Source organism: Zalophus californianus, chromosome 11 (genome assembly GCF_009762305.2).
Source record: "Zalophus californianus isolate mZalCal1 chromosome 11, mZalCal1.pri.v2, whole genome shotgun sequence".
Lineage (NCBI taxonomy): Eukaryota > Metazoa > Chordata > Mammalia > Carnivora > Otariidae > Zalophus > Zalophus californianus.
In genome coordinates this window covers 69,952,759-69,975,854 of record NC_045605.1, presented here as the reverse complement: position 1 = coordinate 69,975,854, position 23,096 = coordinate 69,952,759, and the positions used below count along the sequence as shown (strand labels likewise).

General features: G+C 45.5%; 1 protein-coding gene across 3 annotated transcripts; it reads right to left on the bottom strand.

Moving 5' to 3' along the window:
* Positions 1 to 2,123: 2,123 nt before the first annotated feature.
* Positions 2,124 to 7,366, bottom strand: CALCB (calcitonin related polypeptide beta). 3 transcript variants are annotated; one of them, XM_027579036.1, is made up of 5 exons: positions 7,311 to 7,366; positions 6,133 to 6,227; positions 5,736 to 5,879; positions 3,402 to 3,586; positions 2,124 to 2,931 (listed from the first exon to the last, which is right to left on the bottom strand). In XM_027579036.1, the coding sequence occupies exons 2-4, from the start codon at positions 6,216 to 6,218 to the stop codon at positions 3,427 to 3,429; spliced, it is 390 nt and encodes a 129-aa protein (XP_027434837.1). In that variant the 5' UTR covers positions 6,219 to 6,227; positions 7,311 to 7,366; the 3' UTR covers positions 2,124 to 2,931; positions 3,402 to 3,426. The 3 variants fall into 3 exon arrangements, with proteins under 3 accessions (XP_027434837.1, XP_027434835.1, XP_027434836.1); XM_027579034.1 differs by lacking the exons at positions 2,124 to 2,931; positions 3,402 to 3,586 and adding an exon at positions 4,143 to 4,830; XM_027579035.1 differs by lacking the exons at positions 2,124 to 2,931; positions 3,402 to 3,586 and adding an exon at positions 4,143 to 4,830 and having other exon boundaries at positions 7,282 to 7,356.
* Positions 7,367 to 23,096: the final 15,730 nt, after the last annotated feature.

Sequence of the window (23,096 nt, the reverse complement as noted above, 5' to 3'; positions counted from 1 at the left end):
ACAGAACAGATTTGTGGTTGCCAGAGGCAGGGGTTGGGGGTGGGCAAAATCGGTGAAGAGGGTCAAAAAGTACAAATTTCCAGTTATAAGATAAGTAAGTCCTGAGCATGTGGACTATGGTTAACAATACCTTACTGTATATTTGAGACTTACTAAGAGAGTAGATCTTAAAAGCCCTCATCACAAGAAAAAAAAAATTATTACCATGTGTGGTGATGGATGTTAACTAGACTTATCATGGTGATCATTTCACATTATCCACAAATGTTAAATCATTATGTGGTACACATAAAACTAATACAGTGTTACATATCAATTATATCTCAGTTTTAAAAGATAAATATTAAAAATACACTAGGTGGACAGTGACATAACAGTTGTTAGCAGGGGTTGAGGGTCAAGGCGGCAAAGGAGAAACATGGGAGATTTCTGAGGAGCAATGAAACTGCTTTGTATCTTTATTGTGGTGGCGATTATACAATTCAATATATTTGTGAAAATTCATAGAGCTATACACCAAAAAGAATTGACCTTTCTCTATGTCAATTTAAAATGATATGCTGAAACAGAGCTGCTGGAGCTGGGACTCTGAGAGCCCCGTGTTCCTTGGTCAGGTGGATCTCAGGCTCTGCCAGTTGGGGGACCCTTAAAGGAGACAAGGAGGCATGAAGAAAAAGAAACTTACTCCTTCCTATTTTGATTTCTGTCTCTGTCGGCATCGCCCACAGAATTTACTCTGGCAGGGAAGTTGTTTCCAGTTTTATTTTGTTTTCCCATACTCCTCGAACAGCTTTGTCACACCTTTTCAAAGATCCCGCATCAGCCTACCTCCCCTCTCTGTGGTCTGAGCATCCTTCTCCAAGGTTCTAGATTCTCAGCACCCCACCTCTTGTCTTCGTTCCCCAGGCCCTGAGGATGGCAGCCACCTCCCTCACTTTCTATCTCTGCACTACCTCTTGTTCTCTTTTGCCTTTTCAGAACTCTACTACCTGCTTCGTCAGTTTCTTAAATTATACTTTCTGTTAAAAATTACTGCTGTGGTTTCTGCTTTACTGATGAGAAGCTGTTAGGAAGCCAAAGTCTTTCCTATGCCCTAGAAGGTCCTACATGATCTGCCCTCATTTCTTCTCTGACCTCGCCTCCGACTTCTCTTTCTCCTCACTGACTGATTCTCAAGAAATAAAGCAGATAAAGGAGCATGTTGAACCTCACCACAGAAATGTAGTCATCAAAATTCAAAGTGTGGAAAGCTCTATTGGACAAATAACTTGGTTTCTCCAACAAATAAATTGAAGAGGGAAAAAAACAATGGAGGGGCAACCTCCATTAAAGGGCCTTAAAACATATAAACCAGCAACAGTGTGAAGACCTAACTTGAGCCCTGATTTTATATATACATTATCTTATATATTTGTATATATAAGATAATAGAGGAATTTGAAGCATGACTGGATGTGAGAGATAGGAATTAAGAAATTACTGTTAATTTATTTTAGCTGTTAAATGGGACTGTGGTTATGTTTAAAAAGTCCTTCCCATATATGGGGAAGTATTTATGGATACACTGATATTATAATGCATGTGGTGGGTGTAATAGATGGTGCATGGATGCAACAACACTGACCATAAAAGGATCATTGTTGAAGCCAAGTGTCTTAGTCCATTGGGACTGCTATAACAAAATGGCACAGACCGGGTGGCTTCTAAATAACAAATCTTTATTTCTCAGTTCAGGAGGCCATGAAATTCAAAATCAAGGCACCCACAGATTCTGTGACTTGTGGGGGCCCCTTTCCTCCCTCAGAGCAGTCTTCTGACTGTAAGCTCTCATGGCGGAAGGAGCAAGGGAATTCTCTCCATCCTCATCTGTAAGGGCCAAGGGATGGCCCTGATGACCTAATCACCTCCCCACGGCCCCACCTCCCAAGACCATCACTTTGGGCATTAGGTTTCCATATACAATTTGCGGGGGGGGGGGGGGGGGGAATCTTTCAACCTGCAGCACCAAGTAATGGGGTAGAAGGGATCCACTTTATTATATAAAGTCAGGTTGTTTGGTTTTTTTTTTTTCCATTTGTCTTCAAAATCTGAGGGTCCACCACGGGAGGCAATTAGGTCAAAGGACGGCCAGCGGGTCTCTGGAACACATCAAAAGCCACTGTCGAGAAGCATATAGTGCAGTGGTTTCAACTATAGACTCTGGAAACCACCACCTGAGTCTGCCACCATCTATCTACGTGACCTTGGACTTCACTTCTCCAGGCCTCTGTTCCCTCAGATACAAAGTGGAAATAATAAGGGGATCTCCTTCACAGAGCTGTCATAAAGATTAAATGAATTCATAGGTATACAGCACTCTCTTAGAACATCATCTGGCCCATTTCGAGCAAGCACTCAAAAAACATCAACTACTATTGTTATTATTATTACACAGGGAAACAAGTTGAAATGAACCACCAGGGTCTCAAAACACATGTATCCAAAATATGTTTTTAATCTTGATGAAGTTCACAAATGGTACAATAATGAGATTTCCTTAAACAAAGTATACAATCATGTTCTTAGACAACAAGGCAAAGCATCACCATTACCGTGTGTCCCTAGAGGCCACGAAGACAATGATTTATTGTCCCCCTAAGGTTTGGCAGAGCCGCCATGATCCACAGGATAGCTCTCAAAAAACCTATTTGCTACCAGATAAGCCGATAATAGATGCCATCACACTGACCGCACACAGAATCAAATATAAAAAGAATACACAATACATATGGAATTAGCCTATTTTGCATTCAGTTTCATTCCTTTCAAGTGACAAAGGTGCTTTTTCTCAGTGTCTATTGGGATGCAAACATGTATATCTTCCATGGGGCCTTCTCACCAAGTGTTGTCAACAGAAATTAATAGAAGTGGTGAGTTCAGCTTCATGGTTACCTGAGATGGGAAAAAAATAAATAAAAAAGAAGAGGAAGGAGGAGGAGGAAGTGGAGAAGGAGAAGAAAGAGAAATAGAATAAGAAGGACAAGAAGGGAATAATCAGCAGTATTACTAAAAAGAACACACATTTACAGGAGTGCTTCTTCAAACAGCATTTACAAAGTATGGGTCTGAGATGTAAACAGGCTTTTAAGGCAAATGACGAGGGGAAAAAAAGCAACTATCAATCAGCAAGCAAGCACTTTTTTTTTTTTTCATTTCTACTCTCAGAAAGATGACACTGCATGTCTGTAGTCGATCCTAGTGCTCTGATTTCAGGCTGAGTTGCTGAAGAAACACTACTCGGAAGGAAGAGTGTGATTGGAAAGAAGGGATCTCAAGACCCTACCAGGTCCAGTGGGGTTCAGAATGTGGATCATAACCTCCAAATTCTTTCCCCTCCCATCCGACAGAACAAGGGCAGTCACCTTCTTCCTGGAGTCCAGTAGCTGCTCAGGCATGAAGGTCCCTGCGGCGACGGCCAAAGGCTTCAGAGCCCACGTTGGTGGGCACAAAGTTGTTCTTCACCACAGCTCCAGACCTGCTCAGCAAGCCCGCCAGCCGATGGGTCACACAGGTGGCAGTGTTGCAGGATCTCTTCTGGGCAGTGATGCTGATTTGCAGGATGGAGAAAGAAGGCAAGGCCTATCAGTGAGAGGCGAGAGGCAGAAGCCTGCCTCATGGGGCCTTCATAAAGGGAATGGCAGCTCTTTGACATACCACTTAAGAATAAGAGTTTCTCCTAAATGCAATTATCAAAGCTGTTAGGAGAAATGGTCTGGCAGCTTTCGCTAGGAGCCCTGCCCAAAGACCTTCGTGAAAAAAAACCCAGTGCCAATGATGTGGAAGTGTGCAATCACTATATGGTACACATGAAGCTAATGTTACACTGTACATTAACTGGAATTTAAAAAAAAAAAAACTTAAAAAGAAAAAGAAAAAAACCCAGTGCTAAGCTAGACTCCAGGAATCATGTACTGAAACCTGCACTTACTGTCACTTACGTACAGTCCTTTTAGAACCAGGAGGAAGTGGTCACCAAAGGCCCAGCCCTACCCCAAGACATGCAAGAAGCATATATAGCAGCCATATAGCAGTTACAGACACCAACAAAACCACTTTCCATGGTAAAATGAAAATTCCCTGAAGTCTTACCTGGAAGAGGCTCAGAGAGCAGGGATGCAGCATCCTCCCCCAGAAGTGTTTACCTGCTCCTCAGCACACCTGTTCTTGAGGGTGGAGCTGGTTCAAAGGGACCACTCACCAAGGCCTGTATCCGGCTACGCTGAGGCTAAAGCTACTTTTCAACATAGGTTCTGGTCACTCTCGAGCCTTGGACAGGGACCAGAGTAATGACCACCACAGTGCAAATCCTTTTAGACAATAGGTTTATTCATCAATGACGAAGCATGAGGGATGAAGCAGAAATTGGAAGACTCTGTCTTGAAATCCTCTGGGATCTCAAAAAACTTCCCTCACTCTCACCTCTAACTTGGTCTAGGAGTCCTGCTCTCTTCCCTTCCATCCTGAGATCCCCAGTATTCTCTGTCATAAGCAAAGCTACCAATACCAGCTTGAAGGACAATCAAAGTAAGATCTGCATGCGTTAAGTTTATCAATAGGAGCAAGAAGAGAAATCAGGAAAGATTGGGAGGAGTTCAGTTGGCATCCTGGAGGGCCCCAAAGTGGGGTTAACGGCCCCTCTCCAAACCGCTGGCTATGTCCCTTTTCTTCCCAGGAGTTTCAGCCCCGAAGCCGATGCCAGAGAATGTATGAAAGTTGTTGAGGTCCTTCGAGTATGTGCCCAGCACACAGGTACTCAGATTACTGCACCGCTTAGCTCGGAAGCTGTCCAGGCTGCAGGGAAAAGACATGCCAGACAATACCATGCACCAGGTATGCCCTGGAGGGCAGTCATGCAGAAGGTTGGGCCAGGGAGGGGGAGCTTCGAGCAGAGGCGGGAGGGGCAGGCAGCAGGGCAGCTCACACATCCTCCATCAGGAGAACCTAGAGGTTTGCTGAGCCAGGGCAAGGTGGGGAAGGGCTGCAGTGGGGAAGGGGTAGCCTTTTCTAGCATTCCTCATGCTGCATTATGTCAGTCCTCATGCTCTGCACTGAGATTCTCAGGGTAGCTGCATGTGCATCACATGCCTCTGACCCACGGGGCCATAGCCAGGCCCAGGGCTGGTGTGTGCTCCAAGCTCAGGGGACACAGGGAGGTGAGGCTGGGGAAGGGTGTCTGGCCCCACGACAACATGCGCGTCTCCACAGATCCTACACAATAAAGACCCCAGACCTACCTCAGACACTGCTCTACCCAAGCCCACCCTCTGCAAAGCCTTTGGCTTCACCTTGCAAATGTTCAATGAAGACTCCTTGTGGGTGTGAAAGAACAACGCACACAGGTTAAATTTCTAAAACATCCTGAGATATACCAAGTCCATCCCCTGGCTTCACACTTACCAGTCCCAAGTCAACGAATGCTGGGAGTTCTCAGTAGGGCAAGACCAATGCCCAGAGTAAGGGATTCTATACGTCCTCATTCCATTTCCCATTTCCTAACAGCTTTCAGGAATGGGCCTCTTTAATGCGTCTAACCACGGTCTCCTCGGCTACACCAGGACCGCTGTCTTCCATGGAGCCCAAGCCTGGCTGCGCCCCAGGGCCTGGTGAACAGCTGCTGGACTCCTGGCCAGATGTTGCTTTTCCTACCTCTCTGGGATATGTCCTTCCGGAGACGCCAGGGCAGTGGGGGGCCTTACCTGGAGCCCTCCATCTCCTCCTGCTCCTCCTGCTCCAGCTCATTTCTCTTCTTCTGCACAAAGGCCTTCACCAGAGCAGCCAGCAGGAGGCGGCCTTCCTTCTCACTGAGTGCCGTGGGGTCTGGGAGGCTCTCCAAAGCAGACCTGGTGAGGGGAAGCAAAGCCAAGAGAGGCTCTGAGCCCTTGCCTTCCTCCTCCCCAGGATAAGTGGCAAGGCTTCCTGGTTCCTGTGACTCTCCCTGAGGATGTGCCCTTCACCCCCACGCCCCCTCGCAGGACTGAATTCAATGTCCCCCCAAGGGTCTTGTAGCCTTGTGGCAGTGACTTCAGAGGCACAGAACTGCCTGATCCCAGGGGCAGTAGAAGGGGAATGCTCTGTGGCTTCAGGCTGCCTCACCTGAATGGTGCCGCCTGGAGGCTGCCCACCTGGCACAGGACCAAGATGCTGAAAGCCAAGAAGGGAGAGGTCTTCCAGAAGCCCATGATGCCTCTCTGTAAGGAGAGAAAGACATTACCACTGCACCCAGACCAAGCAAGGCCTGGAGCCCACACACCTGGGTTCCTGTTCTGCCTCTGCCACAACGGCCTTGTGGCTTCAGGCAAGTTACCCCACCTCCCCAAGCCTCCGTGCATTTGCCAAAGGGGCTGCTGTGAACCTCAAAAGATACCAGGCTGTGAACGGCTTGGTAGAGCAGAAACAGGTGTCCCGGGGTGTGGTGGAGGAGTTCTGTGGAAAATCAGGGAGAGGCCACACACGAGTGCATGCACACAAACGCTCACCTTTTGCCTTTTGCAGAGACCAAGCGGGGACCCACCCTAGTAAGATACATTTGTTCTCCCACTGCGCCTGTCTGCTCAGGGACTGAGAAATCTACGGCCACCTTCCCCTCCGCTGGACTTCCCGCTAACGCGTGGCAGAGGAAAGACGGAAGGGTACCTTGGGAAGGAGCACTGATCTCTCAGTACGTGGGTTTGGACTTGGGGAAAGTGCCATTTAACGTGCCAGTTACTGGTGTCTTTGGGCTCTGGCAGCCCAGTCCCCTATGCTGGAGCGCAGTTTAGCTGTAGGTGCGGGTGGCCAGCATCCAGACGTGAGCTCCCTGTCCTGCTCGGCTGACTGCACAGCCCCAGGTCTCCGCCAGTGTCTCAGGGACGCTCTTGGGCTGGCGGCGCCTCATAGGAAGGCTCCAGGCTCCACCGTCCCGAGAATCAAACGTGATCCCTCAGGACACAGATCGCGCAGGGCACTCCCAAACCAAACTCAGGCTGAATCCTGCACGCCAAGGTGCACCAAAGCAGGGGCCCGCAGACCCGCCTACCTGAGCTCGCGGAGCTTCCAGCGCCCAGGCGAAGCCCTGGGAACGCTTGGAGTTCCACCTGCGCTAATTAGAAGATAGTGCTCTGACTGTCCCAACCGCTCTCCTCCCCCTGAGCCGGACAGAGAACTAGGAGCACCTGCCTGTAGCTGGGCCGCAATGGCCTTGAGAGGCAAAAGAAAGGCAGATAGATGGAGCAAACTAGATGAACTAGTCGAGAGGCAACTTACTAGAGTGAGTGGAGTGGGAAGTTCCTCACCTGGAGCCTGGAGTTTCTGGACAGCTGTAGCGGCCGGTCCGCCCCGATGGACACAACGCCTGCTGCGGGCGTCTTCCCGGCGGAGCTCTGGGCTCTTATTCCAGCGATAGTGGGAGGGGAGTCCCCACGAGTCCGCGCGGCCAATCCAAAGTGGCCAGGACCGACCCAGCTCCAATTGCGTCATTGCTCGCGCTGCCTGCACTGGTTCTCTAGGGAGGGGAACCATCGGCTCTGGCTGTCTTTGCAATGAGGTCATTGCTTGGAGAGCGGGAGGGCGGGGAGGGGTGGAAAGCTTTCGACGTCCAGAAAGTGGGGGCCAAGTGGGGAGTTTGGCGTCACCTACAGTGAGGGGCCAGAGCTTCTCTCACTTTCTTGGTGTCTGAACTCCGATCTCAAAGCCCCTCCTACTATGCCAGTACCGCCCCCGGACTGGCCGCCTGGACCCCCAGGAGGTTAAACAGCAGTCTGGGGTTCTAAAAAGGCATCTCAGCTGAAATAGCCCACTATAAAAAAGTTGGAGGGGGCGGGGGGGATGGGAGGGAACTTGAAAGATTGACCCCCTTGGGATCAATAACCTTGAGATATCCCTTGCTCTCCCGCATCCATCCTCCCTCTCCCCCAGCCCCCACCCCACCTGCGCCTTGGCACCCTGCGCCTCGCAAAGTAGCTTTGCTTCTAGTCTGGCGAGCCAAGCCTCCTTCGCCTCACTCGTCTGGGACAGGTGGGAGTGGGAGGGAGGACTGCGGAAGGGGCTAAGCCGGCACTGGCTACACCAAGGGCTAGGTATTTCCCTCCTGCTCCCGAGACCTCGACGGTGGGCTCAGCACCCTCCACTCTAACCCAGGACCTTCCACTGCAGCGCCCTGGTTGGTTTACACAGCTGTCCTGTGCTTCGGGCTTCTGTTTGCCAAGCTGCTGGGTTGGGACAGGCTGTGCCCGGGTTTCTACCGGTGTCTCTCCACACCCCTGCCCCACTTCTCTGACGCGCTTGATTGCTGAGTGGGCGGGGGTCCTGCGCGGTCCCACAAAGGAGAGACAGTGCTGCAAGCTCAAAGGGCAGCCTTCGGACTTTCACACACGCGCCTCTCTCAGCTACAGACGGGCTGGTGAGCGCACTCGCGCTGCGCGCGGGGCGCACGTCTGGCACTCACACACCTGGACCCCAGCCACAGCTCGGCTTTTCGCATTCACACGCGGACACTCGCGGAGAGAGCCTGCACCTGCTGCAACTTACGCGCCTCCACCAGCTGTTCGCAAATGAGCGCGCGCCCAACAACCCAAACCAACCTCGCCCAAACCCAAAAGCGACCCTGCAAGTTTCTGCTTTAGGAAACAGACACGTTTTTCACACACAGGGGTGCACATTGTTCCCCAGGCACGGGCGCACGCACTCAACCTCTGCTTTATTTCTTAAGGAAAGCCGAGTTCTCCGAGTCCGCGCGGCGAGAAGAGCCCCAGCTCTTGCCGACCGGGCAGAGTGGGCTGGCGGGTAGAGGCAGTGTGGAAGAAGTGAAGAAGTATACTCCCACACACACCTCGGGGCCTTAGGCTGGTCCTTTTTGGGGGTGAGGGCTGTGCCCCCAAATGCGCCCTCTGGCCCCTCCTAACCTCAGGAAGCCTCTCGAATAGCCTCGCCCCGGGGTGCGGTGCAGAGAGCGAAGCCAGAGGCTCGCGGGATCCCACCCGCTGGTGCTTACTGCTTCTGCAGATCAGAAAGGCTCTCAGGCGCAGCCTGTCGGAGCCCTCGGGTCTTATTTTCAATTGCACCGGGGCAATTGAAACTCCAGGTAACACCCCCAAAGAATCCTGATCCTCGAATCCTGCGGCTCTGGCCGGGCCTGCTTGCTACCCCAGCAGGCAGGGTGCACTGTGGCTGCATGACCCAGAGTCGCCTCTAACCCCGGAACGCTGCGCGGGACCTACAAAGTAGCCCAGGGCTGTAGCAGAGGGCTAGCCGGGCAGGGCCCTTCCTCCCAAGGCCCTGCAAATACAAAAGACTTCATGTCCCTCTCTCCCGTGTTCTGGCAGGAGTGGAAAGGCACAGCTGGGAGGCACTACCTGACTAACGCCTCTGCCCTCTACACCGCCTGTTCCCGGACCACTGCCACCGTCTCTGAGGTCTGGCAGAGCGTTGTAGCCGGCTCCAGGAGCTCGGGGTTGCACCGTTCTCCCCCAAGCTCTGCGGCCTCGGAAAAATAGCTGCGCCGGCGAAGGGGACAGAGGGGAGGAGGGAGGGGGTAGGAAAGAAGCTCCGGAAGGCCCCAGACCCTAGAGCCCCAAGCTGCCTAGCCTGGACGAAGCTAGTGGCGCGCCGAGCCTGGGGAACAGGTGGGGCGCGTTGGTGGAGTCAGGTTGGGGTTTGGCCTCTCAGGAGGCCCACAAGTATGAATCTGGGGGAAACTTTGAATCCTTGGGGTTGAGGACTGGAGAGGGCTAGGACTTTTCTGAAGTGCTGGGACGAGCGGTGCTGCCGCTAAGAGGGATACAATCCCCAGCTGTGCCTTGCGCTCCCGCGGGGCGCGATGGTTGCCCGCAACCCCGCAAAGAGCTGCTACCCCGGGTAAAGTTGGGCGGAAGTTTCTTTAAAGGCCTCTGACAAGTAGGAGTGTGCACCCGACCCGCAGGCAGATCGTAACCCCAAAATACCTGGATCCGCGCTTTGGATACCTTCTTGCGTGCTCCAGTGGGACCGGCTATTTTAGCTGTAAGCACCCAGAATTATTTGACATGGTCTTCTTCCTCCTGTCCTTGCAGTGTCTGGCGCACAGTCGGTGTACAGCAAATGTTCGGTGAAGGGAGAGTGAGAGAGAGGATGAATGAGTGAAGAGTTCCATGGGTTCATTACAGTCCGAGTCAGCAGTAAATTCGCAGCCAAGCTGAACTAAAACAGACCCAATTTAGATCTATTAGATGGCAAAACAGATCCTTGATCCAAAGACGCACCTCTTTATTGAATAGAAGGAATCCCTGCCCTGGTGAAAACGTTCTGGAATCAAATGTGAGAAGTACTGAGGACTTCTCTTCCGAAGTACACCAGCTCAAAAAGCAGTTTTCCTCACCCCATCTTTGTATTATATTAGTGAGTGAATGGAAGGAAAAGTCAATACAATAACTTGCTTTCTAAATTGAGAAAATTACATTTTTATTTCCCTGGAACTGTTCTGAGCTCCAAGGCATCCCCAATCAAACCAGCTATCATAAAGATTTACAAAAAAATAGTTTCTCAGGAATATTTTGTGCTTTTAAATCACCTGAAGTATTGTGATGCTCAGCTTAACTATTTTATGTAATTACTTTTAAATTTTGAAACTGCTAGTCTTAAACAATTTTAGAGAGAAAGAGATTCCATGTATTAAACTTTGTGAAGCAGAAAGTTGCATTCATGCAACAAATAGTTATTTGAGAACCTTCTATGTGCGGGCCATAGTTCTAGGCACTAGCAATTCATGGTGAACAAAACAAAAACCCTTCCCTCCTGATGTTTGTATTAAAATTATGTATTTAACAGAAATCTTTATATATTACCCTCTACCCAAATAAAACACATCCCTACCCTACTCACCTCCTCTCAATATGGTAATGTCATATATTTGTTTGTCAGAAGGATAGTCAGGGCTTACATTATTAAACCACGTAAATATTACTTATTCCCAGCTGAGCCACATAGTGTACTTTGATTACATTTCCTTGTTCATTTGTTTTACTTCTAGTAATTCCCTCACGTTTCATTTGTCTAATTTTCTTTCTGCCCATCCCTGTTTATTCCTTTTCCTTGATCCTATTTGTTCCTCATTCTTGGTTTCCTCTCTCACTTTGGTGGAGCATATTCACCATTATTTGATAAATAGATTTTCTGGAAATGGAATTCTAGGTTGGAAATTATTTTCACTCAGATTTTTAAAATATTCTCCACCGTTTTCTATTTCCAGTGTGGAAACCCATTGCTTTCTCTTTCTTTCTTTTTTTTTTAATCTCTCTCTCTCAGAATCTTCTCACTAGTGTTCTGAAATATCATGATAATGTACCTTGGTGTAGGCTATTTTTATTTATTGTTTTATTTATTGTTATGAGTACTGAGAGAACACTTGTAATCTGAAAATTCATATCCTTCACTTCAGGGAAATTTTCTTGCTTTATTTCTTTGATAATCTCCCTCCCCCCCTTGGGTTCAACATTCTGAGAGTTTTTTTTTTTCTTTCCAAATTTACATTGTTTTTAAGTTCTCTTGATCATATTTTTAATTTCCAAGAGCTTTTTTGTTTTCATTCTGTGAATGTTACTTTTTACATCCTCCTGTTTTTATTTAATGGACACAACATCTTCTCGTAGTTCTCTGAAGTTGTTAAATATAGGTTTTGTTTTTCCCTAGGGGAAATATCCTCTAAGGAATATTTCTCCTAGGAAATGTGTAAAGAAAACAGAGTAAGTTAAAATTTGTTTTGTTCTTCTCACATTAGAGGCTAGCCTCACACCTCTAGTTCTCCTCAACTGCTTATTTATATTTAAGAGGAAGGTAATAAACTGCTAATTGGAATATGGGAATGGTGGAGTTGTCCATCAGTGGGCCTGAATATAGGGTGATTAGATGGGAAGCAACCTCCCCATTTTATTTGAGGGGATCCTGAACTATGAGTAGCTATAAGATTTTTCCCTTGTCTTTTCATTCACCCTAAGAGTCTACCAATCTCCTGCATGGGTCACTGGGATGGGAGTTGAGGCAGAGCATAAGCCAATGAGTAGGGAAGGAGGCTGAGAGTTTTGCCCTTCATTACGGTAATCCTCCAGTCTTTTCTAGGACCCAGGAGGGATAATCATCCAACTGCATATGATATAGAAAGAAATCTTGTGTCTATGTACTCCTCTTAAAGGCTTGCAGTCACTCTACTTTTCAGCCCATCCTGTATCTCCACCAACAGAGGAAACCAACTGCTCAAAGCCCTGAGTTTGTCCTGGGTCCTTGCTTCTTGATAGATTTCCCTGCCCTACTAGAGTTTATACTAGAGATTTATGTCTTGCAATGCTTCCTTTTCCACTCAACCAGTTAAGAACAATGGCTGAAGCACGGGAGATACAGACAATCTTTGCAGAGCCCTCAAATTAGACCCAATTCACTGGGCACTTGACCTCAGCTGATTCCCACTCCCCATCCCAGGCCACCTGCCTGGAGGCTTTTTCCCCAAACCTGAGAGAAATAGAGATGCCAACATTTAACCCACAGAAGTCCCTCCTAGAGAATACTTTTAGAGTTGTCTGTCCCTGCCAGAGAATGAGCAAAGCATGGTGGCCCAGACCCAAGCTTGTCACTCTGAGAGATGGACAAACTCAGTGAATGACGTCAAGGAATTACTCAGGTTGGGTTCCTCTGAGTTGATTAAAATTCTCTCTTGGCTCAGACCCACAGGACCAAAATTGACTCTCTCCTCCCTGAGAGCATTTTTCCACACTACAAAGGAAGTAGAAATAAAGGCCCTTAAAACTTTCTTGTAAAGCTAATTAAAGCAAAATCTCCTGCATTCAACACTCTCAGAAAAAAATGAGAGTTTTGGTAAATTCCCAAGTAACTGAAACATACTTAAAATGGAAAAACGCACCTTTTTAAAAGCCATTTTGGATGGAAACCCTTTTTAATGCATACATTCTCCTCTTAACCTTCTCTGAATGACTCACAGCCATCATTGGTCACAGTGCTGCATCCTGAGTAAGGGCCTGAGTTAGCTGGGCTGTTTACCTCCATACCTGCTGACCCCAAATGCTGTGCTTTTTAACTCTTAGCCCATCATTTTTAGTTATTCTATATTCATCTTAGCATATTAGTTATTTGTATTTCGTTGCCTATGAGATCCTCTTAGTCAGGATCTCAGGATCATGTTTTTGATTTTTGATGGTTTCTTCTGGTCACTAATAATATCTGCCCCTAGCCCAGGCCCAGTCTATCTGAATTTTCACCTGCTAAATTCAATGCCATCAAAAAAGCAAAAGAAGCATGCTCAGTAGAACTGGCTGGAGCAAATCAAAAGGAGGATTAAAGGAAAGATGTGAGTATTTCTCTTATGAGTAATGCTAAAGAGTTCTAATGCATTTTCCTATCTTCTCTGGTCCTTGGCTATGTCCTATATAGAGAATGTTTCTGGGGAAGTGAGTGTTTCTATGGTGTTAAAGAAATATGAGGTTGGCCATAGATATAAAAGAGGGTCTTGCATAACAGTGCTGTGCAATAGAACTTTCCACAATAATGGAAATGTTCCATATCTGTGCCATCCAATACAATAGCCACTAGCCACGTGTGGCTCTTGAGCACTTGAAATATAGCTAGTGTCAACTGAAAGACTGAATTTTTAATTTAATTTAGTTTTAATTAATTTAAATGTAAATAGCTGGGGCACCTAGGTGGCTCAGTTGGTTAGGCATCCAACTCTTGGTTTCAACTCAGGTCATGATCTAGCAGTTGTGGGATCAAGCCCCGCATCAGGCTGTGCTCAGTATGGACCTGCTTCAAATCTCTCCCCCTCTCCCTCTCATTCACTCTCTCTCCCTCTCTCAAATAAATAAATAAAATCTTTAAAAAAATGAAAATAAATGTAACTAGCCATATTTAGCTAGAGGCTACTGTATTGGACATCACAATCTACAGAATAGAATAGTGGTTAAATGCATAGATTCTGGAGCCAGACTGCCTATTGTTCAAATTCTGACTCATATTTATTAGCTGTTTGGCCACAGACAAACCTCTTGAACTTTCTGTGATCCTCCTTTGTAAAATGGGGGTAATAATATTGCTTGTTTCGTAGGGTTGCTGTGAGGATTACACAGGTAATAAATATAAAGTGCTTAGAATAGTGTATGACAAACTAGTAAGTGCTATATAAATGTTAACCATTGTCTTATATTGGGTTTTTCCAAAAGCGTAATCCAAGACAAGAGTTTGAGTACAAACTGTTTATTTGGGAGTTGTATCAGTAAGGGAACAGGGAAGTGAGACAGAGAAGGGAAGATAACCATTACAGAGTATAGTAATAAGTAGGTTACAGCTGCAGGCAGCTGGGGCTTTATCCTGCTTGAGACCTTCTGGGATACTGTAGAAAGAATACCTAGAATTGTCCCATCCAACCAATGATAAACTCTCTACCCACCAACTCCAGTCCATCATCAGTTGAGGGGTGCTTCCCAGAGTACAAACTCCCCAACACATCTAGCCAGTCCCGCATGACCAAGCTTCTGGCCAGGCATAGGGTCACGGGGGCTTACAGTAGAAAGCTATGGGTGCAAATGGAACTGGTAAACATGGGTGGGGCATGAAGATAGTCTACTATAGTCATATTAATATTATAAAGAGTCTGCCACTCCTTAATGACCCCCCCCCCAGAAACATGCAGGAATAAGTTTCTCATCCATAATAATGTTGTGAAAGATTAGCAAACAGGTTGTTATATGCTGGTGTCACCCCCACCCATCTGATTCTTAAGGTCTTTCCCCAGAGTATCTAGAAAGCCCTTTGGCAGCCCCTGAGTCCTAGAGCCTGTTAACTCCAGTGCTCCTTTCATCAGCAGACAAACACACAGAAAGACCAGTGCTCTCTATTCTCTTGAAGCAATAAATCAAACCCATACAGAAGGCTGCCATTCAAAAGAAAATATAAAGGACATGCTGTCAGAGACTTATTAATGCTGGATGAAGGCCAGCAGCAGGAGTCGGGAGAGTGGGTGTGGGGGGTTCTCAACCTTGATTTATTAGTTTTCATGAATCGATTTTTTATTTCTTGTTGAACAGACCATATTTTCTCAAACCTCACACTTAGAAATTTCCTTGGCCAGGAAATTACTGGAGAATTTCTTCTGCTCATTGTTGAAGATAATTATATCAGGATTTTTTTTTTGTTTTTTGTTTTCTGTTTTTTGTTTTTTGTTTTTTGTTTATATATAGGTGTTTTCAACTCTCGACCTTGGTGAGTTAAAATTAAATTTTCATTCTCACTCCAGAAAGGATGGAGGGCTATGGGACATGGTAGAATGACTCTTAGCAATAATGCTAATTGTTAACATTTGACATTGTATTCAGCAGGGTGCTTAGTGTCATATAACAGAATCCTCTAAGCTAGTTTAAACAGGACAGTATTTGTTGCAGGGTATTGAGTAGCTTATGGAATTTTTTAAAAGGCCAGAGAATCAGGTCTGTTTTTGCCTTCTATTCAGAAATCAACCACACCGTGGAAATGTTCTAGTAGGAAGTTGTTGCTGTTCACCTATAGCAGTTTTGCCTCCAGGCAACTACTCCATGAGTGCCCCCAGAATATCCAGGACCCTCTTATACCACCAATATCTTAAAATGCTCACTCTTGCCTTCCAAGTGTTCATGAATGTCTGCCTGTTCATGAAAGATCACCAGAACCTAAATTTTGTGTGGAACTCTAGCTGCAAGAGGACCTGAGAGGAAGTGTTTTTAATTTTCTAACCTCTAAAGGAAGGCTTGCAAGAAGGGGTTTGGATGGTTATTGAGTACGCTACACTCAGCTTCACTTGGATGTCTAATAATCTTCTCTAAAAAGGAATTTTACAGTTTTTTTTCTATCCAAATCTAATTCTCCCCCACTTTTACTCATAAGGGTAAATGGCAGCACCAATAGCTTAGTGTTTTCAGCTCAAAATTAAGGTATTATCCTTAATTCCTCCTTTCCCTTCATCTATATCCAGTCCATCAGTAAGTCCTATTAATTCTACTCTCCCCACCCCAAACACATCCCAAATCCATCCATTTCCCTCCATCTCCACTAGTGTCTTAGTCTGTTTGAGCTACTATGACAAAATAACACAGACTAGGTGGCTTGTAAACCATAGAAATTTATTTCTCACAGTTCCGGAAGCTGGAAGTCCAGGATGAAGGCGCTAATATGATCAGAGAAGAGCCCCCTTGTGGGTGGCAGACTTCTCACTGTATCCTCACATGGTGGAAGGGGGCAAGGGAGCTCTCTCAGATCTCTTTTCCACAGGCATTAATCTCACCCATGAGGGCTCAGGACCTAACCATTTCCCAAAGACCCCATCTCACAACACCATCACACTGAGTATTGGGATTTTAACATATGGACTTTGGGAGGACACAAAAATTCAGACCATAGCAACCAGGGACCCTGGTCCAAAGCACCATCATCTCTTGTCTGTAGAATCCCAGTAGTCTTTGAACTAGTCTCCTGGGTGGGACTGTTGCCTCTGTAATCCCTTGTCCACATAACTCTTACAGTGATCTTTTATTTTTTTTTAAGATTTTATTTATTTATTTGACAGAGAGAGAGACAGCGAGAGAGGGAACACAAGCAGGGGGAGTGGGAGAGGGAGAAGCAGGCTTCCTGCTGAGCAAGGAGCCCGATGCGGGGCTCGATCCCAGGACTCTGGGACCATGACCTGAGCCGAAGGCAGACGCTTAACGACTGAGCCACCCAGGCACCCCTACAGTGATCTTTTAAAAGCAGAGATTTGTACTGAGTCTCTCATTTTCTTACAATTCTCCAGTATAATTAGAATAAAAAATTAAATACTTTTATATAGCTTTTAGGACAGATGTGATCTACCTCTTATCTGTCTCTCCAGTATCCTCTGATGGCAATCTCCCCTCACCCATATACGCACACTGGCTTTTTGAAAAGTCCTAGAGCTAACAAACCAAGACCTTTCTCACCCCAGAGCCTTTGATTTGCTGGTTCCTGTGCCTGGAAAAGCCTTTCCTATCTGTCAATCTTCCCCTTCTATGACAATACCCCCACCTAACACACACACACCCCCATCACTTTTTTGAGGGCTTTCTCCTTATCACTCCTTAGTTTTCAACTTAAAAATCAAACGTCATCCACTTAAGACACTTCCCCTGACCCCCCTCCCCATCTAAAGAAGTCCCTTCAGTCTCTTTATGATATTAATCTCTTTTTGCCTCCTTTACAGAACTTACCCCTCTTTGAAATTATCTCTGAAATCTACTTATTTGTGTATTATTTGTCTTCTTTCACTAGAATGTTAGCTCCTTGAGAGCAGCCTTCTTATATATCAGGTATCTCCAGTACCTGAAAGTGCCCAGCACAAAGTTGGCTTAATTAACTTCTGAAGAGTCATGGAAGTGTATGAATGCTGACTCTGTAAAACTTAGCAGTGGGCTAAGGGCTCTACTTAGGTCATTTTACATAATCCCTATGTATTAATCTGTGTTCTCCAGAGAAACAAAATCAATAGGAAATATATACGTATTTACTACAAGGAATTGGCTCACATGATTATAGAATCTGAGTAGGTTAAGATCTGTAGCCAGCAAGCTGGAGACCCAGGAGAGTAGATTGTATAGTTCCAGTCTAGATCCAAATCTGAAGGCAGGAAAAGACTGATGTCCCAGCTCAAAAACAGCCAGGCAGAGAAAAAATTCTTTCTTACTCAGCTTTTTATCATATTCAGGATTCAGTGGATGAGATGAGGCCCACCCACACTGGGGAGGGGAATCTGCTTTATTCAGTCTACCAATTCAAATATTAATCTTATCCAGGAACACGCCCCCACAGACACATCAGAAAAAATGTATGACAAATTTCTATGGTCTGGTCAAGATGACACAAACAATCAACTATCACACCTCACAATAACTCTTTGAAGTAGATACTATTATCCTTGCTTTCCATTTGAGAAAACCAAGTCTAGAGAAGTTAAATATTAGCCCAATGTCATATCAAATAAGCTTAAGAGTAGGATTTAAGCATAGACAGTCTGACTCCATATTTACATTTATTTGCCTCTTTCATAACAATTGTAGATGTTTATGGAGAAGCATAATACTCCTGATAAATGGTCTCCTGAGCTCCACCAATTCAAATAGGCATGCAATGTAGAGCAAACTCTAGGCAGACCCAACTATCTCTCCAGGTACCCAGACATAATTACTACAGAAGGCTCTTGGGGGACAAAATTCACTTGTTTATAGACCATCACATTCCTTTGGTCATCTCTTTTTATCTCTTCGGTATATTTGAAGACCATGGCAGCACCCTAGAACTTTTCAGAGAGGGAGCCTCCAGTCCCAAGACCAGAGCCCCATCTCTCCTGAGTTGCCTACTTCTCCACAGAGGGTAGATTGCGTGGGTCAGAGATGATGTCTATTTTCCAGAAGTGAATGAAGAAATGAACTATCAGGTATAGGAGTCAGAATTTACCAAAAGTCTTGACCCAAGGGCAACAAATATGATATTCCAATTGAAACCAGGTTCTAATCCTGAGAAGATAAAAATGCTATGCAAATTTCTGTCCAGAGACGGACAGTGCTTAGAACAGAGCTGGCACATAGTAGCCACCCAACATGTATTTGCTAAAAAGAAAAGTAGTAGTATAACAACTTGTTTTGCTTGTTTGTTAATTTGTTTTGTTTATTCATGATCACCACTGCCTTGCTGCATCATTGATGTGTTTGGATATCTAAGTTTGTGATCTGGACTTAGGAAAAACTGCATTGTTCTGTACAATAGAGGGATTTAAAAAATGAAGTTCCCTTAGGGCAGTCTGGAAGGGCTGTGTGAAAGAGAAAGAGAAGACAGCTGAAGCTTCAGAACTCACAGGGGTGAAGAGCTAGTGAGAAACATTTCTTGGTAGTTAGGGAATGAAATGAAGAACAAAAAAAAAAAATGAAAACAAAATCCCTAATATGAAAATTTAGTTTATTTATCTGGCAAATGGTGATGTGACTTCTCTCCTTACCCCTATATCTTTAATATAATTGATTATAATTTTTTTCTGTTTTGTTGAACTGGATATTTTTTAGGAAATCAAGGAAGAGTTTGAGTTTTATCTCAGACTCCACATGAGGAAGAATCAAAAGGCAGTACACACAAAAACTGAAACTTAGAGATGAGGCATGAAATCAGGGTTTGAGCTGACACTATCTTATAAGGGGGCTCGAAAGGGGTTAGTAGAGCTCAGCTCACATCTGGGGCTATACCAGTATCAGGACAGCCTTCAACGGAGAAATTTCTCAAGGTTATTGCCTTCCATTCAGAAGAAATGTGAGTCACCCCCCCCCATCCTTCTCTCCTGTGAGATCCCATTGGGAGTTGTTCATTGAAAAATCTTCATGCCATTGCATCAACCCCCTTGGACTCACCATGCCTGCCCCTAGCTCAGTTGTGACTCACAAGTACCTTGTTGCAAAAGAAATCCAGTAGAGGGCAAAGCTCTCACCCTATCTTCATTAATAAGAGCTTCGGTGTTCTCATGTGTCATTTGGTAATTGAGATTGTCAGTTAGTCGCTTCATTTCTGGTCCTCATTTTCCTCTCTTGCAGCCAAACTCAACCTTCAGCTCACACAATGGAAGTCAACAAAATGAGGTAACAGCTTTCTATGTGAGTCACTCTGGGTGACACTGTGTTCAGAGAGCACTGTGGGGCGAGTAGACAGAGTCCTCCAGGCAAGTGTTTCAGCCATCCAAGAACTGGCATTCAGCCCAAGAAACACTCTCACCTGATGACGGACTAGTGGGATGAGTCCTGGAGGAAATAGTTTCCCAACAGCCATAGAGAGTCTCTTGGCTCATGCACAGCAATGCTCTTCTCGATTAAAAATGTTGTCATCATTCACACTGCAATGTAAAATCCTTTTACACGGTGCTCACATTTCCATAGGCTTCCATCTACTCTGCATATTAAAGACAGGACCCTCCCATGAAAAGGTGACATCTCTTAAGTTACTGTTCTGCCCGAATAGCCCTAAATAATGGACAGAAAATGGTTTGAAGCCCTCAAAGGGCAAATGCAAGGAGAGAGATTTCTATGATCTATTTCTCTTTGCTGAGCACTCAGAGAAAAATTACAAGTGGTTGGAAGAAGGCTTTGTTTTCTAAAAGACTTTTAGTTATTCCTGAGAAATCCCTCTGCTTATTCCCGGAGAGAGGTCATCTCTTAGATGCTGTCAGTCAGACAGAGATCAGCAGTGAAGGATTGGTGCTCAGAGAGATTTCCAACTAATGCAGCCAGAGGAAAACTGCCAAAGAAGCAGGGCTCCTTAGGATAAGTAAATTGAAGGATATTTGGGGGATAAAAATAAAGCCTTTTTGAAAATGAAAGATATAAGGATGCTGTATATACAAATTGCCCTGTACATCAAATTCTGAACAGCAATGTCACCATTGCTGACTGTGCAGAGCAATGAATGACACAAATAAAGATCTTCTCAGCTATGCTTGCTGGCCCTTTCCTCCAAAGGTATCTATCCTGTTTCCATTCTCATTCTCACAGGACTTGCAATACACTTTGGTCATAATCTCAGTGGAAACTGGTTGAGAACTTTGGGATAGGGATTTTTTTATAGAGATTTATAGAGATTGGGGAAATACAGCCTAAATACAGAGACTGGCAGAGGAGAGGTAGATTGTCTAGCCTAGCCAGAGAGGACACCACCCCAGAGCTTTAACTCCAGAAGTAATCAGCACTAGCAGATTTTACTGGTGAAACAAGTTGATCAGGAACCCACAAGGGGAAGGACCACTCAAGAGTCTGAAATATTTCAAGTCATAGAATAAGGATCACACCCCAAACACCCAACAAGAAAATTGGTGGAACTGGAGCTGACCTCCCCCACCCCCATGAAGGTAAAGCTGAAATTGGAGTGTCAGAGCTGTATCCTCATGATGGAGTAGAGACAGTCAGTAAGGATCAACGTAGGGGTTCAGTATTGGGTAGGGTCATAAGAGAAGTAAGGAGAGCACTAACTTGGTAGTAGAGGATCCTGAAACACTGGTTCCTAGTTATAACTGTTAGCAAAAAAGAAAAGAAAAGAAAAAAGGTGGTCTGCAGGGAGAGGGTCTAAAAGGGCCCAAATGGGGGCTGAGCAGCTGGCAAGTAGTCTGAGGACCATGACAATTCCAGGCCCTGTAAGGTGGTGGGACAGATACTATTAAGATATATTCTGCCACAGTGAGACTATTCTACCAGAGAGGATTTGTAATTAAAATAGGCAAACAGGAAATATAAGACAGAGTCTGACAGTGGTTTCGTTGCAATTCTTAAAGAACTCAAGGACAAAACCCCAAAGACCCGAAAGACTAAAAAGCTCCTGATTGAATTTTAGAGCACTAAACAAGCAGTCAGGGGTTTTTGTGAGTTTCATTAAGTCTTGCCTACCCTTCCCTGTTCCACTCCCAATCGCAACTATTCTGTCTACCAGTAATGCACCTTAGTCCCTGGGCTTGGCAAAGCAATGTGTATGTTCAGTACAAAACTGGTAGTTCAACAGCAAAGCCAAAAGACAGCCTGACTTCATTATTTCCCGGGGCACCCAGTTTCTTTAAAGTAGGACCATTTAAAGTAACAATAATAATAGCAATGGAAGACAACATTTATTTCACAATTTCACACATCTAAGCTAAGGGCTAGCTAGCATTTATTATCCATTGGGTAAATCTTCACAACAACCCTATGAGCTATGTCCCATTACTGATCCCATTTTACAGAAGATAAAACTGAGGCTCAGGAAGATTAAGCAATTTCCCCAAAGTCACATGGCTAGTAAGTGCGTCTGACATATAAAGAAATCTGGCTCATTCAATGCTCCCTCCAACTTATTTCTGGTATAACACCCAGTATCATACAGGCTGGAAAATTAGAAACTACATCACCCAGACTCCCTTGAACCTGGGCTCCATGAACTGCCTAGGTCTCACAAGCAACATCTGGAGGCAGAAGTGACTAGGAAGAGCCTCCATGGACGGAGATTGTCTGTGGTCTCTTCACGTGTTTCTTCCAGAGCAGCTGTGTGGGAAGTTCAGTTTCTGGTCCCCAATGTCATAAATGCAGCAGCAGCAGAAGCAGTAAGACTCCCCTAAAATAGTCCTGTGTTGTGCTTGACTGTTTCTCCAAACTGTTGTGTTCTTAGCTGTGTAGAAACTAGCCTTGGTTCCTTGGGCTCTCCAAAGTTCCGTTAAGCTACATAATCTCCACTAACAAACACTTTCTGTTTAAATAGGTAAGAGTGAGTTTTGTCATCTACAACTAAAGCCCTGAATAATCACTGTGAGAGCTAAGATTCAAACCCAGGCTCATCTGACTTGGAGCCCAACACCTCACCTGAGTTTTAGTGAGAGTCAAGGACAATCTTAATTGTAGGGAATTCTATCAAGCAACATTTGACTCAACTTTCTTTTTTTTTTTAAGATTTTATTTATTTATTAGAGAGAGAGAGAGAGAGAGAGAGAGAGCACATGAGAGGGGGGAGGGGCAGAGGGAGAAGCAGACTCCCTGCTGAGCAGGGAGCCCGATGCGGGACTCGATCCTGGGACTCCAGTATCATGACCTGAGCTGAAGGCAGTCACTTAACCAACTGAGCCACCCAGGTGCCCCTCAACTTTCTTTAATCACTTAAATCTCCGTGAACTATTGAATGCTCCACATCCAACTAACCATACATATTCTGCCTTCACATATCAGATGTCCTTCCACAAGGAAGCCTTCATGATGCCCCACTCCTGTCATTTAACCCAAAGGTACCCTTGTAGTTTCCCTACCCCAGCATTCACCCACTGTGCCTGCTCATTTCATTGGCCAGAACACCTGCTAAAGTGTAAGGTCCGGGAGGGCAGGGCCCAGGCACATCTCACTCCCCTCTGTATTCCCAACACTTACCACAACCTCTGGCACAAAGTGGGCACTCAAGAAATACGTATTGAGTTCTCAACACCCACCCCAGGAAAAATAAATAAATATATAAATATGAGAGGTGGTGGGTGTGTTAATTAACTAGATGTGGGAATCCCTTCCCAATGTCTATGTATATCA